General features: G+C 42.6%; 1 protein-coding gene across 1 annotated transcript in view; it reads left to right on the top strand.

Annotated features, from left to right (window-relative positions):
- Nucleotides 1-294: 294 nt before the first annotated feature.
- TOP1 (topoisomerase (DNA) I) overlaps nucleotides 295-14,235 on the top strand; it is a 39,593-nt gene continuing 25,652 nt past the window's right edge. The window contains exons 1-3 of the mRNA XM_010288174.1: nucleotides 295-392; nucleotides 12,198-12,324; nucleotides 12,903-12,961. Of these exons, the coding sequence (XP_010286476.1) occupies nucleotides 12,903-12,961 (59 nt within the window). The 5' untranslated portion in view covers nucleotides 295-392; nucleotides 12,198-12,324. The remainder of the gene's footprint in view (nucleotides 393-12,197; nucleotides 12,325-12,902; nucleotides 12,962-14,235) is intronic.

Here is a 14,235-nt window from a genome sequence, read left to right on the forward strand (position 1 = left end):
ATACTTACCTATATATTAATAAGAAGGGTTGCATTTCTTCAGGGTCTGTAAAGCATTTAAAGGTCATTGAACTAAAGACCATATAAATGCAGCTGTTGCCAAGAGGAATTAACTTGTGCTGCAGGAACAATGAATCCATTTAGGACCTCTGAAACTAAGATTTTTGTTACAAATTTTGAATCACAGAAAATACTGGTATGGGGTGGGGAAAAATGCAGAGGTTCATGAGGGAGGCGTGGAGTTTTCTCCCAACTTAATTTTTTAATTTTTTTTGCCTCTCTGCTTGCAGATTCTCACAAACACAAAGATAAACACAAAGACCGAGAACACCGGCACAAAGAGCACAAGAAGGACAAGGAAAAAGACCGGGAAAAGTCCAAGCACAGTAATAGGTGAGGAAAAAGCTGATGAAGTCCTCATAGGCTAAAACACTGTTGCACATGCAGTCTTACAAGAATTACTCTGATAATATATGAGGACGGAATTGCTACATTTTGAGTGTGGTTTATATGAGTGTAGGTGCCTTAAGCCTAACTTCTGTCATTGCATGCATTTCCACATGGGTAGCTGAAGTAGTGTATCTTGCAAATGTGAGCCAATACTAATGTCTAAAGGATTATTGTAGCTTAGTGTTACTAAAGGCATTGAAAACTAGTTTAACCCCACCTTCATGAAGATTGGTCAGTTTTGTTCATAATCTTTTTTGTGTGTGGTTCCAATTGTTTGTCAGAAATGTGAAGTTCTCTTGAGTGTTGGTATAAACCCCACTGTTTTAGTATAGATGAACCTGATGTGACTACTCAGCCTCCTAATAATTAGAAGCATCTGGAAAGGTGGTTCCCCAGAATGATGGTGATGCCCTTGGCCTGCTACCGCAATGGCTGAGTATCTCAATGCTCTGAGGCAGTGTTATGAACTTCTGCTGGGTTAGGTGATGAATTTGAAAGGATTGCGTGCTGTTTTGTCTAATGTGATTGATACAGTACACTGCCACTATATGGGAAAGGTGCTCCGTGCCAGTCACCTGCTGTATCATCCACACTGAACATAAACACCTATTTACGCTGTGATGACCTGTAGCTCTTGAGGTGGTGGTGCATTCCACAGTCCAGTTGATACTCTAGTCTAGGCTGTGAACTGCAAGAACCAGGATGTGCAGGTCAGTCCGTGGTGATGTGGTATGATGGAGCACAGGGCAAGTATGTCACACCCAGGATGTTACTCAGAAAAGCTTTCTTAATTGTAAGTCCTGACGCGCAAGTGCCGCGGAGCCTACATTGATGATGAAACCTGCAAAAAAACAGTTCCTGGAGGGTAAGTTTCTGTGGTGACACTTGCTGAATTGGCAGATAGTGTTTATGCTATGGCCAAGCAAGTGTTACTAACTAATTGCTGTACAACTGTGATACCACAATCTAAAAAGGAATAAAAAAAGTTTGTGTTAAGAATGATTTCTATTAAAAAGCATGGAAAGGAGGAAGGAGTCTGCTGAGCAGTGGATTTGTTTTATTGGGGTCACACTTGGAGTTTTCTGTGACCTTTTGAGAAGTTACACAACCTTACTGTTCCATAATACATGTCGTCTTTTTTTTTTATGTAAACTGTTGGTGGGGAATGGGGGGGAATCTAGGACAAATAACTTGCAGCATTTACTGCCTTCCACAGCAAAGATGCAGTGCTTTGGGCACGTTGTTTGCACTCTTTTTTGCTCACATATCTTTATTGCCTTGATTTCCGATTTTCATTTTTCTGATCTTCAAGCATACACCCCAAAATTGACTCTCACATTTCCGATGTTCATTGTTTCACTTGAAAAACCATTCTCCTGCAATCTTAGCAAAGTACATCCTTTTGTAAGGAGTAATGTAAGCACTATCTTTAAATTTCCAGAATCTATTAATGATTTGACCTTATTTGTGTGGGAGTTGGAAATAGTCAGCATATTTTTTAACTGGAAGAAGTAATTTCAGCATATAGCTGGAAGCTGCATGCTACTAATTGTGTAAACAATAAATACCGGAACAGTGGCAAGGAGATAAGAATGGCTAATGTGTTTTGTGAGGTGTAGCTTATGAGATGATATGTAATCATGCTTTACCTTGAAGTAATTCCTTCCTCTCTACAGTGTTGCCTTGAAATCCCTGTGAGAAAGGCATCATGTTTTCTAGGCACTGTGCCTAAAGCTTCCACTCGCTTTCATTTATCTATTAAGTGTTCATTTGTCCTGTGAGCACAATATGCTGCATCTTTGAGGCCAATAATAGGGTACACCTGTGTGGATGGCATGACTGAGTGCCTGCACGTGCAGGGGTTTTGTTCAAGATGTGTTTTGGGGAAAGATCGCATAATATTGCTTTTCCCCTCAGGCCCCTGCACAAGGTGGGACTTCACTTCCCCAGGCTGAGTGCACAGCTCGCAAGTGTTTTCTGTAGTGTGTTTTCTGCCTTTCAAAACTGCCACTTTAAAAATGAATGTATCCTAGTGCTAAATCGTGAGATCCGGCCCGGAAGGTGATACTCGGGGAAGATCACGTATGTGGACAGGCGTGCGGTGCTCCAGCTGGATCGCTCCTGAAGGGGTGCCCTAAAATCTTCACTGCCCTGTTCATGCTCAGTCATGCGCAGGGTACATGGCTGCTTGCTGTGTGAAGCCAGCTGACTTTTAAGACAAACCTTTTAGAAATAACGCGCCTCATAATTGAAACTTAAGCTTATTCCCCAAATCCTTTGATTCAGCTGTCATTCACGAAATTCCATAAATGTAAGTTGTGTCTGTGAGGATTAGGTTTAGGTGACTATTGCCTTGTGAAGGAGGTAGCCTGGCAGCTTAAAACAGTGAAGGTGGAGGAAGATCTGTGGGGAGCGTGGAATTGCTTAGAGGGGAGCTGCTGGAAGGACCTGAATGGAGCACGTGCTTGTGGCCAGACGACTGCCAAGTGTTCACGTGGAAGGTGTGAATCGAAGGATGGCAGAGGCCAGACTGGTGAGTTATGGGACAGGGCGAGGCAGGACTGCAGCAAGCTCAGTTTCAGTTTGGGCTCCGTTACTGCAGTCACTGTACTGAAATAATTTCCTGGACGGAGCCAAGATGAACAGAGAAGCCTGAATTTTAGGATGGCCTGTGTGACTGTCCAGTGTCCATCGCTATCGTACTGCTGAGCAGATGGGTTGCACTGGGGAGGAGGCATTTGATCACTTTAATCCATTTTTAATAGCTTTTAATTTTTCCAGCAGTGGGAGGAGAGGAAATTGCTTTGTGGGGAAATACTGGAGAATTGTCCTCTTTCAAAAGCACTCTTTAGCTGTGATATAACAAGACCCAAAGCAAAATTGTTCTTGGGAGAAGAGTGAGGGCTCTATGATTGCCTATGCTTCATTAGTTTCGAAAATCTTGGCTGAGGCCTTTGTGATAAAGCCATCCAAAGGGCTGGTTGTAGATCCAGTTTATTTTGATACTTGGTTGTCATGACTGTCACTGCTGAAAACGATTCCTCATGCAGATGTGTATACGCAAATGGGAGAAGTGCATTGTTGACTGCACTTACTAAACAAGTATAGTGTTTTTTCAACCCATTTACTGCTTAGGCAGAGGGTTTTCTTGACGCTGAGTAAATGTCCGTCTTCCCTGGTGTCGGCCAGCTGTGCCCGCAAGCTAACTGAAAGGTGTTGCATTTTTAGATTTTTAGCAAATGGGTTCAAAACCCATAAACCCTTGGCTTGGAAGGTTTTCAGACAGGTTAGAAAATTCTGTTTCCAAGTTTTTCAGGTGTGTAGCTAGGAAAAGTTTTTCTCAGTGATACACTTGGCATTGGTTTTGGGGAAAGAAAAATCACATGGTGACGCATCAGTTTTCATGAGGATCTCTCTGTAGCACGAGTTTCTTTCAAAAAGCAGTTACTTTCTCACCCATTGTTCAAATGGTACCTTCACTTTGAAGGGGCATGTTAAGTGTGTTTATTTTTTGGCTAATATCTGCTAGGTAGCATAGTGCTGACAGCAACTGGTCATCAGCAAGATTGCAATGCTTGTCTTTTTGTAAAAGAAAATTGCTCTTCAAGTGCAACAGCTCTTTTAAGCCCTTTGCAGCAAGATAAGTGGTGAATCTCTATATGGTGGTGGTGGGGTGTTTGTGGTCACTCCCTGTCTCTTTACAACTTGTTGTAAAGACACTACTGGATCAAAGGTCTTGTTTTTGTAAACAAAGGTGATGAAGTGCCTCTTCCAAAACCCAGCCCTGCAGCAGTGCCATGTTACTGTCCCTCCACTGTGACCTTCCAGCATCTCTTGTCTGCAACAAAAACATCAGCCTGAACCCAACTGCAGGGGACTGCAGCAGACCTCTGAGAGCCTCTGCCCTGCTGAGGATTGTGACAGCCATTTTGATAGGGGATATTTCTTCACAGAAGAATTTTGAAGGAAAAAAAATCTGCTTGTTTATACTGAAATTTCTCCTTTGACAATGAAAAACAATGAAAAATAGCCATTTACTCTGTTAGAAATGAAACAAAAGATTTCCAAGGTAACAAAAATGTGGGATTTTCCAGTGTTTTTTACCTATGTGGGGAATTTTTAAAGCACTTGGTAAAAGCCTGACACCTGTTGCTAAAATTGAAAATGAATCATTTAGAAAAGTTTCTTAGATTAATAGAATTGCATGTAAAACTTAAGAAATTGCATTCTGTACTTCAGAAAAGCTGCTGTGTTACTGCAAGAGATGTGCTGGATCTTTGATAATTCTCAAAGAGATTGAATGGTGCTTGAGCAGAAATCCAAGCCGTTGTTGTCGGTGAGACTTGCGTTTGTACCTCCATGGCATTTTAAACAGAGCGTGTGAAGAGGCCCCTAATTGCATTCTGAGAAGTACAGTACTGCGTCGGACGTTGTACATCGTTAAGAGCATTGTCTGGTGGTGTTTGAAGCAGATCGGTTTTATGTCTGTCTGTAATAGTTTGACAATTTCATTTCCTGCCCTGTACTTAAAAAAGGCTTTTAAAATAAAACCTGCATCTAGAAGGCAGAAGAACTCCAGTGCAGGAGAATAAATGTTTCCTGTATCCAGACTCTGAAGGATCTAAACTGCCAAGATAAGTCTCAGAAATACCTAAAATAGATAATTTTGATTTCATATGGCAGAAGTGTGTGGAGTGGCATGTAGAACTTCTTAATTTTGCTTCTCGCTTTCTTCCTCTCCCACTCACAAGATGACACTTCTGTATCTTAACCACTCATTTACAGCTGTAGTAAACTGGGAGAGAACATTTGCATGCCTCAGATTTTCTCCATCACCCCTCAAGGAAAGAAAATGCAAAGCCCACTTAAGAAAAAAATCTGTATCAAAGAATAAATCCACATCATTATCAAGCAATCTCTATCAAGGAAAGTGTTTTCTTTTGTTCCTTTTCTCAGCTCTGTATGTACCGATCCCCAAAAGAAAATCTAATATACACCCATTAAATATAAACGTCAGTGGTTAAAAAATAAACTGAAACAAATCTGATGCGGCAAGAGGTTTCTGATCTGTGGGAGACAAGCATTTCAAACAAGTAGACCATGTAAAATAATGAAATAATGGGGCCTTTGAAGCCAGGACTTGTTAGAGATTGGTTTAGAAGCGTTTGCAGTAACAAGTGACTTTCTGCTGGGTGTCTTGGGCTTTGTGCATGGAGTGTGGGCTGCCAGTAGACTGAAGAGTGCAGAAATGGCTGTGACAGGGAATGGTAGTAAAGACACTGCTTTTGCAGCACGGATCCGTGTTGTCAATGTGACAAGCATCTGAGCTGCGGGAAGAAAAATCTTGTCAGATTGCATATTTCCTCCGTTTACTAAATCTCTTGTGATCACAGCTTGAGATGAACAGAAGCGTGGAACTCATAAGGGATTTATAGACCTGATCTTCGCTGGCAGCTTCTAAGTTTTATGGTTTTGCTAGGAAAAACACAGATTCCAGGCATTTGCTAGTCATAAATGAAGAGAAATTTCAGTTCAGACTCCTTGCACACCTCCTCTGATTTATTATGTGATCCCGAACTGCTAAGAATTGTGTGCACTGGGAGCAGGAAGAGGCAGGGATATCTGACGCAGGGGAAAAAGCGATTTTAAAAAAACATTTCAGCACCACCTCTTCCTTAGCATGAGTGGTTTTGTTTTTATTCCCCATTTGAGTGCACAGTTCACCTTGATCAGCTTTCTGATGTGACACTGCCTTCCAGTAGTAAAAATTTTTGCTTTTCATTTAGTAGTATACTTGATTCTCACACATCTATACAAAGCGCATGCTAACCCTGATCCTCATCTCAACGTGCGAATATTGTTCTGCTTTCTAATATTTTTATCAGCTGTTGATTAGTCCAGCTTTTTTATCTTGTTCCTCTTGCTGAAGAGGAAGAAGATCAAGCAGTCTATTATCTGTGAAAACTGGTGAAAAGACTCCTTTCAACTCTGGGAAAAACGGTTTCAGGGTTTTTTATTGTATTGCTGAAATCCCAGCAGAACCATTGGGGTTCACATGTTCATTCCCTGTAATACCATATGATGACCCTCTAACAGTGAGCATAAAATACTGCAAACCAGCTGAAAACTTGTCCTTTGCTGGTTTGCCTCGTGTTTCTGAAATTCTCCCTGCAGAGTCAGCCTTTCCTTGGTATGCGTTATTCTGAATATGATCACAGTTTTCCATTAATATTGTATTACGTCAAATGAGGCACGAGCTGCGTAACCTATGCTCTGTCCCTATTGTGTTTTTAGATTTCACGAAAACCACAGCTCCCTGTTATTTCACGCTTCAGTTGCATTGTAGCAGCTCCTGAGTAGGCAAGCAAAGCTCCGCTTGCAGCAGGCTCTGGTGCTTGCTAGTAGCAGATTCCCAGTCACGAGCTAATTACAGCTGAGAAAATGAGAGAGAGGAAATAAGAGACACTTTATCTAAAGCATCCCTCGCAGCTTGTGGTTTTGAAGCTGGGATGGAAAGGGCCTGGGAAGGGATTATTAACGTACATAAATGGCACCTGAAGAATGCGGTGTTAAATTACTGCAAAGCTGTTGTAGTTTGAAGAAGGAAGCTGCGATCTGCACATCTGCCATTCTTTGGAAACACTTTCCACTTGTGACTCTCCCATGTGATCGTAGCCTGAGCAGCTGCTGCCAGGTGCCTGTTCTCCCTCCCTCTCCCTCTCCTCGCCTCCTGCGGGCACCCTCACTGGGAAATACAGCCATGCTTTCAAGGGAAGCGGCTGCTGCTCTTGCACTTGCTGCTTCGTGCGCTTCAGCCTGAGCTCTCCAAGGCCTTCACATGTCCTTGTTCACACTAAAACTCTAAATGAAAGGCAGTAAGCAAGCCAGCAGAAAGGTTGTAGTGCTTTAGGAGATGCTTTTCTACTCATCTGGCCTTCGTCTGAACTAAGCCAGAACATGATACGTCTCTAGATGCTGGAATCCCTGGTTCTGCCAAGAGGCAGCCCAAATTTGCTCTGAGGCACCTTCAGAGGTGTAGTGGTTCAACTGTAATGGTCTAGGTGGAAAGGAAGATCTTGCTTTGCCAGCAAAGCTGGCTATTTCTAAAACAGATTGTGAACAACTGTTTTATGATCCAGTGGTCCTCTTTTCAAGCTAACTTGCACTGAAGCTTCCCTCTATCTTACGGGGGTTTTGGTGTCCTACTTCAGTGACTTCAAGCTGGCTTGTTGGCAGAGGGGTGTGTGCAGCAAAGGTGACGAAGGATTCACAGTGGTCCGAGACATGAATTCAGGATAAAATTTTCTGAGTGCATACGGTCTTGAGACCTTTTTGTTTGGTTGTGTTTGGTTTCTTTAAAGAACGGTGATTTCCCCCCCCCCCCCAGTTTTGAATTGGCTGGGAAGATAAATTTCTGATCTCTTAAATTGTTCCCAGTCCTTCCTAATAATAGCTTTGGGGGTTGTCTGGAAATAGCTTTCTGATAGAAGGCTAAAACCTCTTCTTCAGGGTAAGGATGGCATCCTGTTGCCTTCTCTTTTCTTTTGAGATTAGTGTGGTGGTTAAATTGTGTTCCCCTGGAGGCTCACATAAGTATCTTAGCCAAATGAAAGACCAAAGCTGCTCAGCTTGCTGACTGAAGTTAATATCTGTGCAACTTGCTTTGCTTTTTGAGGAAAAAAAAAAAGTCTTTCTTCTCAGGATTGTTGCTGGAGGCTTTTGTTATCAGTGCATTTCCAAACGAGCTTTTCTGAGAGATGCAGATTTCAGGCCCTCCTAGGAACAAGGGGCACATGCATTCATCGTTGCACGTGTCAGAAACTTTTGGACTGAGTTGTTGAAGTCAGAGCTGTGGTCCAGTGTCTAGATACATGTCGGGCTGACAAGCAGCCTGCTTACAAACGAGGGAAAGAAATTGATGCTCTTTTTTTTAGATTGGAGCAAGTAGCACATTGTCGTGGTTTAGCCCCAGCCGGCAGCTAAGCCCCACGCAGCCGCTCGCTTACGCCACCCTCCCCCAGTGGGACAGGGGAGGGAATTGGGAAAAAACTCGTGGGTTGAGATAAAAACAGTTTAATAGGACAGCAAGAGAGAAGGAAACAACAATGGTAACAACAATAATAATACTGACAAAGGAATGTACAAGAGCAAGTGATGCCCAATACAGCAATTGCTCACCACCCAGTGATCGACCGCCCGTCCCCGAGCAGCGATTCCCACCTTCCAGCTAACTCCAGTTTATGTACTGGGCATGACGTTGTATGGTATGGAATATCCCTCCGTCTAGCCCGGGTCAGCTGTCCTGGCTGTGCCCCCCTCCCAGCTCCCCGTGCACCCCCAGCCTGCTCGCTGGCAGCCCAGTGCGAGAAGCTGGACTGTCCTTGACTGCCCAGCAACAGCTCACGCCATCAGCACGTTATCAACATTTTCTCATCCCAAATCCAAAACACAGCCTCACACTAGCTTCTGTGAAGAAAATCAACTCTATCCTGGCTGAAACCAGGACACACATGAAATCAGATTTTTATCTGGGGAATTTATTCTAGTCACACGCATAGCAGGAGCAGCAGCAAGCAGGACCTCAGGACCTAGCCGCCAATACTGTGTTCAAAACTCGTTTGTTTTGAACGAGAAGCTGCAGAGTGAAACTGGAGACAGTTTCCTTGGGTTGTCTGAGCCCACATTGCTTTGGTGAGAAATCTTACAGCTCGCTGCAGAGCAAAGGGCAAGGATGGTCTTATGATAAAAAACAAAAAAAAACCCAGCAACTAAGACTGAGTCAGGAATCCAGACTTTTTGAGTCTGACTCCGATGCTGAAAAATCTTAGCTTTAGATAGATTGCATAACAGCTTTTCAATGGTGGCCACTTACTCTCAAGAGGGACAGCTTTTGAGCTTCTACTTAAGCAAGTCTAAGTTTTTAGCACTTTTTTTATTCCAGCCATAGTCTGTAAGCATTCAACACACACAAAATTGTCACTGCTTCTCTAGGCCAATGGGATTTTCTCACTCTTTCAGTATTAGCTTTGTAGATGTAGATTGTCATCTATTAGTTTGCTTTTAGTCATGTTTTGTGTACATCCCAGGGCTCTACCAGTCACGTATTGAAAGCTAGTGCTTTTGCCTGCTAGTGAGAATGAGTATGGTGCTTTTGAAAACTTCAACTTTTTTTTTTTTTTTGCTATTCCTAACTCCCAAACAACAGACACTGTCATGAGCTTTACCTTCAAGAACTAACTCCATTGATTGCAGTGTGTACCATGCTTTGAAGAAGCAAATTGTTGTCTGAGTGAAACATGTTATTTCAGGTAGGATTTAAATACCAAATAAGAACAAGAAAGAGTCAGAAAATAGACACAAGCAGACTTGCAGAGAACAAAGTGGGTCTGAGCCTTGCATGTTTGTTCATTATGGTTTTTCCTGTATGATAATATACCTTTGTCATTGTAAAACTTAGATCTTTGGCAAATGAGGTACCTAGCATACAGATAACAGTACAAGATACCAAGTCAGAATTTCCAGACCTTCCTGAGTTTAAAAATGATTAATAACACGTGTGGGGTTTGTGCTTTCAGATGGTCAATGAATCTAGTTGGAGCAAAGAAACATGAAATAGGTGTTTTGAGTCTGAGATACTAATGAATAAACAGGGTAAGAAACTGGCATGTCAGATCTGAGCAAGAGTAGCAGGCATGTCGTGGATTTCTGAGATCCAGTGTCAGGATGTTCTGTGTGTGTACTTGCATGTCCTGATCACACAGTGTACATAACACGATCTGCTTGGGTAAGAATAGTCTGCAGTTGTTGAATCTTACTCACAAGCAACATGTGGTGCTGTGTGTCTCTTAGAAGAATTTCTAGAGTGCCAGTTGCCTTTTAATGTTTAGATACTCCTTTACAGTTTTATATGTAGTGTAAACTGGTTGCTAGAGAGTTAAACTTCCTAGTGATCTCTTTTAATGTGACACATTATGTGAATATAGTGATTTCCTTCAGAGATGGATTTTCATGCTTTAGCTGCTTGGGCCGTGGAAGGCTGGTGTGTTTGCTCCTCTCAGCTTGAATAATTTAGATCTTTTGTGGGTTCAGGTCCAATCGTGGTAGTGTTACATGAGGCTCTGAAATTCTCCACGTTGGACTTTACTCTGCAGTTCTACAGCTCGGTGTGGGTTGACATATTTGTGACTGTGGTTGCCTTCCTTTTAATCACGTGCAAGCTTTATGGGAGCTGGTTAATGTGCTCCTTGCTTTCTGTAGCCATCAAACATCCAACACTTTTGCAATCTCTGTTTTTTATGATAGAAAGAAAACTTGAAACGTATATGGTTTTTAAAAACCATGCTCTTACCTGGTGTTCCAGGCTTGCTGTTTTTCAGGGCCATGTTCCCCCGGATCACTTTGAACTTGCACTTGAGTGTTGAAATAACTCTAATAAGCAAGCTGCCTATTTCTAGTAAAGTTTTGTATTGTGTTGCATAGTCTAAGGAGGAGCAGAGTGCGTCCCAGAGAGCAGTAGTGGTGGGAGATAAGTGTTGAGGAAGGAGGAGCATGAACTGCCAGCATGAGAAAGGCAGCTTGCTTGGTGCCCAACTGTGCCCAGTAGAAGAACGCCAGATTTCCACCATGCCTTTAGCTTGCTTAAGCCTAGCGTGGCCTCAGGGAATCCATACAACTTACACGTGTATTGAAGGCCTGTTGAATTCACAGGCTTGCTGCTTGGCTTTCCACATCAGTGCTACTAATCCTCATAACCAGTTCTTGCCGATTCTATTGTGAGTCTCCTGAGAGCGTTTCCTCACTTTCTGGCTCCAAGGGTCAAGTCATTCCATGAGAAAACTCATTTTCATTTGAAAACAGCAATGTGTCTTTCTGCTTGATAAGAAAAAACTTGAAAACGTGATCCAAATTTACCCAAATGTCTCAGAAATCAGAACAAAAAAAGGTTGATTTTCTTCTCCTTGGGGGCATTTTTTCCTCTGTTATGACTAAAGAATTTGGGGTATTAAACTCTCAATACTGTTATCCATAGCACCAGGCTGTGATTAGTAGCAGACCAGACTGTCGTTTGGAAACACCGTTGGTGAGTTCCCGTCTCGAATGGCAGGGTCGTCTCGGCCGAGCAGAGCTGGGCTGACCATGGTGGTGAGGCACAGTTGATGAAACAGCTCCAACTGAGGACTGCAGCATTATTCGTGCCTTTTCTGTTTGACTTTGCATAAACACAAGGACATCGCATATCCTGTTTGCTCTGGTTTTCCCATCTGTTTGGGAATAATAGAGATCAGCGGTTTTCTCTTTAAGTTCCAGAGATGAGAGCTGCTACAATAACAAACTGTTGTCTGAGCAAAAGCTGACATGGGCACTGATGGGACTGGCAGCTCTGTTCCAGTGAACTTTTATGTGGATTAGGAAAAAGTGGAAAAGCAGAGAGGCAGTGGCAATTCAACCTAAAGTGGTGAGCTTTAAGTGTAGCAGCTGTGGATTTCCTCAGCAGTCCAGGCTGACAGGGGTTTTCCTGAAGTGGAGCGTTTGGCGGCTGTGGTTTTGTGGTATGTTCCCCTCCTGTTCCTCTTCCTCCCGAGGAGAACGGATGACATGTGACAGGAGATTCTGGTGGATCTTCCTGTTAAGGTGATCCTTGTTTTTTGTAGGGTTTGTAATCATCAAAACCTGTGACTGCTGGAAGTTGTCTGTATTGGTCAAATCTCCTCATGTTCCCCTCTGCAAACATACTCTTTTGTCTTGCAGTGAGCACAAAGATTCCTCGGAAAAGAAACACAAAGACAAGGAGAAAACCAAACACAAAGATGGCAGCTCAGAGAAACATAAAGACAAACACAAAGATAAAGACAAGGAGAAGAGAAAGGAAGAGAAGGTAGGTGTCTCCTGCGGGAGAGACAAGAGGCTATTTCTGGTTTATACTACCGGATGGTACAAACTCAGTGGGTTAGATGTGGCCTGTACTTCCAAGTTTTTATCAACCTGGAGAGAATTATCCCAACGCTAATCCAGAGACCTGGTTTGTGGAGTGCTAGATACGAACTTGTGAGAGCTTTATCTGCAGGTATTGTGAATGGAAAGAGTTCCACAGTGGAGCTGTATTCACTGGCTCCATGTTTTTTTTTCCCTGCTACTTTTCATTTTGCCAAGCCTAGATTCAGAGACGAGGGAGAAAAATGTGTTCTATCATGTTTGTTCCCTGCAAGGACAAAATACACACTTAACTGCAGTCTACTGAAGAAATTGGAGGGCCAGAAAATACTGAATTGACTAAGACTTACAGAAAATGTTGCCTTTTTGATGTGTCATGTAGGTCACTAAAGGGGATGAAGGTATCGTCACAGTGCCCTTTGGTTCCTTCTGCAAGTTAAATATCCTGCCTGTGTTGCATGTTGGAAAAACATAAGGTGCTCTGGGCAGTGCTAATCAGCTCCTACATTTTATGTTTTTCAGATGAAATCCTCTTCTGGTGATATAAAAATAAAGAAGGAAAAGGAAAATGGTTTCTCCAGGTAAGAAATCAGGCTTATGATCTGAAAAAAGTAGCAGTTTGATTTTTAGGTGCTCAATGTTTGACTCCTCTCACTTGGTCTTGGGAAAAAATTGGAACACTTTTGACCCATTCAGGCGATACGTTCTTCTCAATTATGGGAATTGGTAATTGATGTACTTAGTAACTGGAGACGGGAGCTGGTATCTGCCTGCGCATGCTGGGTTTGTCCAAGTATTAAATAGTTTAATTCTGCCGGGGACAGATTGAACTATGGAAACATCGGTAGCTGGAGTTGAAAGAATCTCTCTTGTAAAATTGGTATTTGAACACTGCAGGCAGTCTTCTGGAGACAGGGCCTTGTAAAGACAGTCCAGATTGCTTCCGAGCTCTCTTCTGTGACTATAGCCTAAAGCCTTTGCAGTGACGAGTAAGGAGCGTTCTTGGGTAAAATCAGAAGCACCTTCAGAAAATGCTTAGATGTCCTACTCTGCTCAATTCCAGCTAATAACAGAGCCTCCTGGACTGAGGTGGTGTATCTGTCATCACTTAAGTAGTCTTACTAAAAACCTGAAGTGAGCAATTGATAGAAGAGTACTTTTTCTTAGTAGTTGACCAACTAAGATCTCTTGTGACTTGTTTAAATCCAGCCATTGGTATTTTTTAAGGTGATAAACGTGTTCCACTGACTTACTGCAAGGCCGTGGTATGGTGGATGCATATGTTCATATCTGTTGGTCAAGAAAAACTTTCAATCATGTGTCCAGTTTTATGAATTTACTTAAAAAAAAAAAACAACAACCTTCCAGTCTCACCATGTTCTGTGGATGCAGAGAGGTTGGGAGAAGACACCTGTCTCGTCCATGCCTGTTACGTTATTCTTTGCATACTTTGAATGTGCCCTCTTGACATGAGTTCCTCCATCTGTTTCATTTTCTTACTCCTATTTAAAAATGCAAACGAAGTAGTTATGCTTGGCGCAGGGAAGAGGCGCCCTCTCCAGGCCCTTTTGGGGATACTCTGGAAATAGAAACCAATGACATTTAGGTGTTTCGTGATGTAGGAGACAGTTAATAACAACCCTTTCTAGCCTCTTCTATGCAGCAGAATTGCATGCATGTGCTAGTCTCAGCAGGGATGTTGGGTATTCTCATATCAAGGTAACTGGGTCCTCTCTAGGTCCGAGGACACTTTTTTGTGTGTTTGAGTAAAGCCTGGAGGAGCCATCACAATTGTGCTTTCTTCAGGGCCAAAAGCTGGCTAAGAGTAAAGTAATTATTTTCTTTTTTCCTGCTG

This window comes from Phaethon lepturus, unplaced genomic scaffold (assembly GCF_000687285.1).
Source record: "Phaethon lepturus isolate BGI_N335 unplaced genomic scaffold, ASM68728v1 scaffold17735, whole genome shotgun sequence".
Classification (NCBI taxonomy): domain Eukaryota; kingdom Metazoa; phylum Chordata; class Aves; order Phaethontiformes; family Phaethontidae; genus Phaethon; species Phaethon lepturus.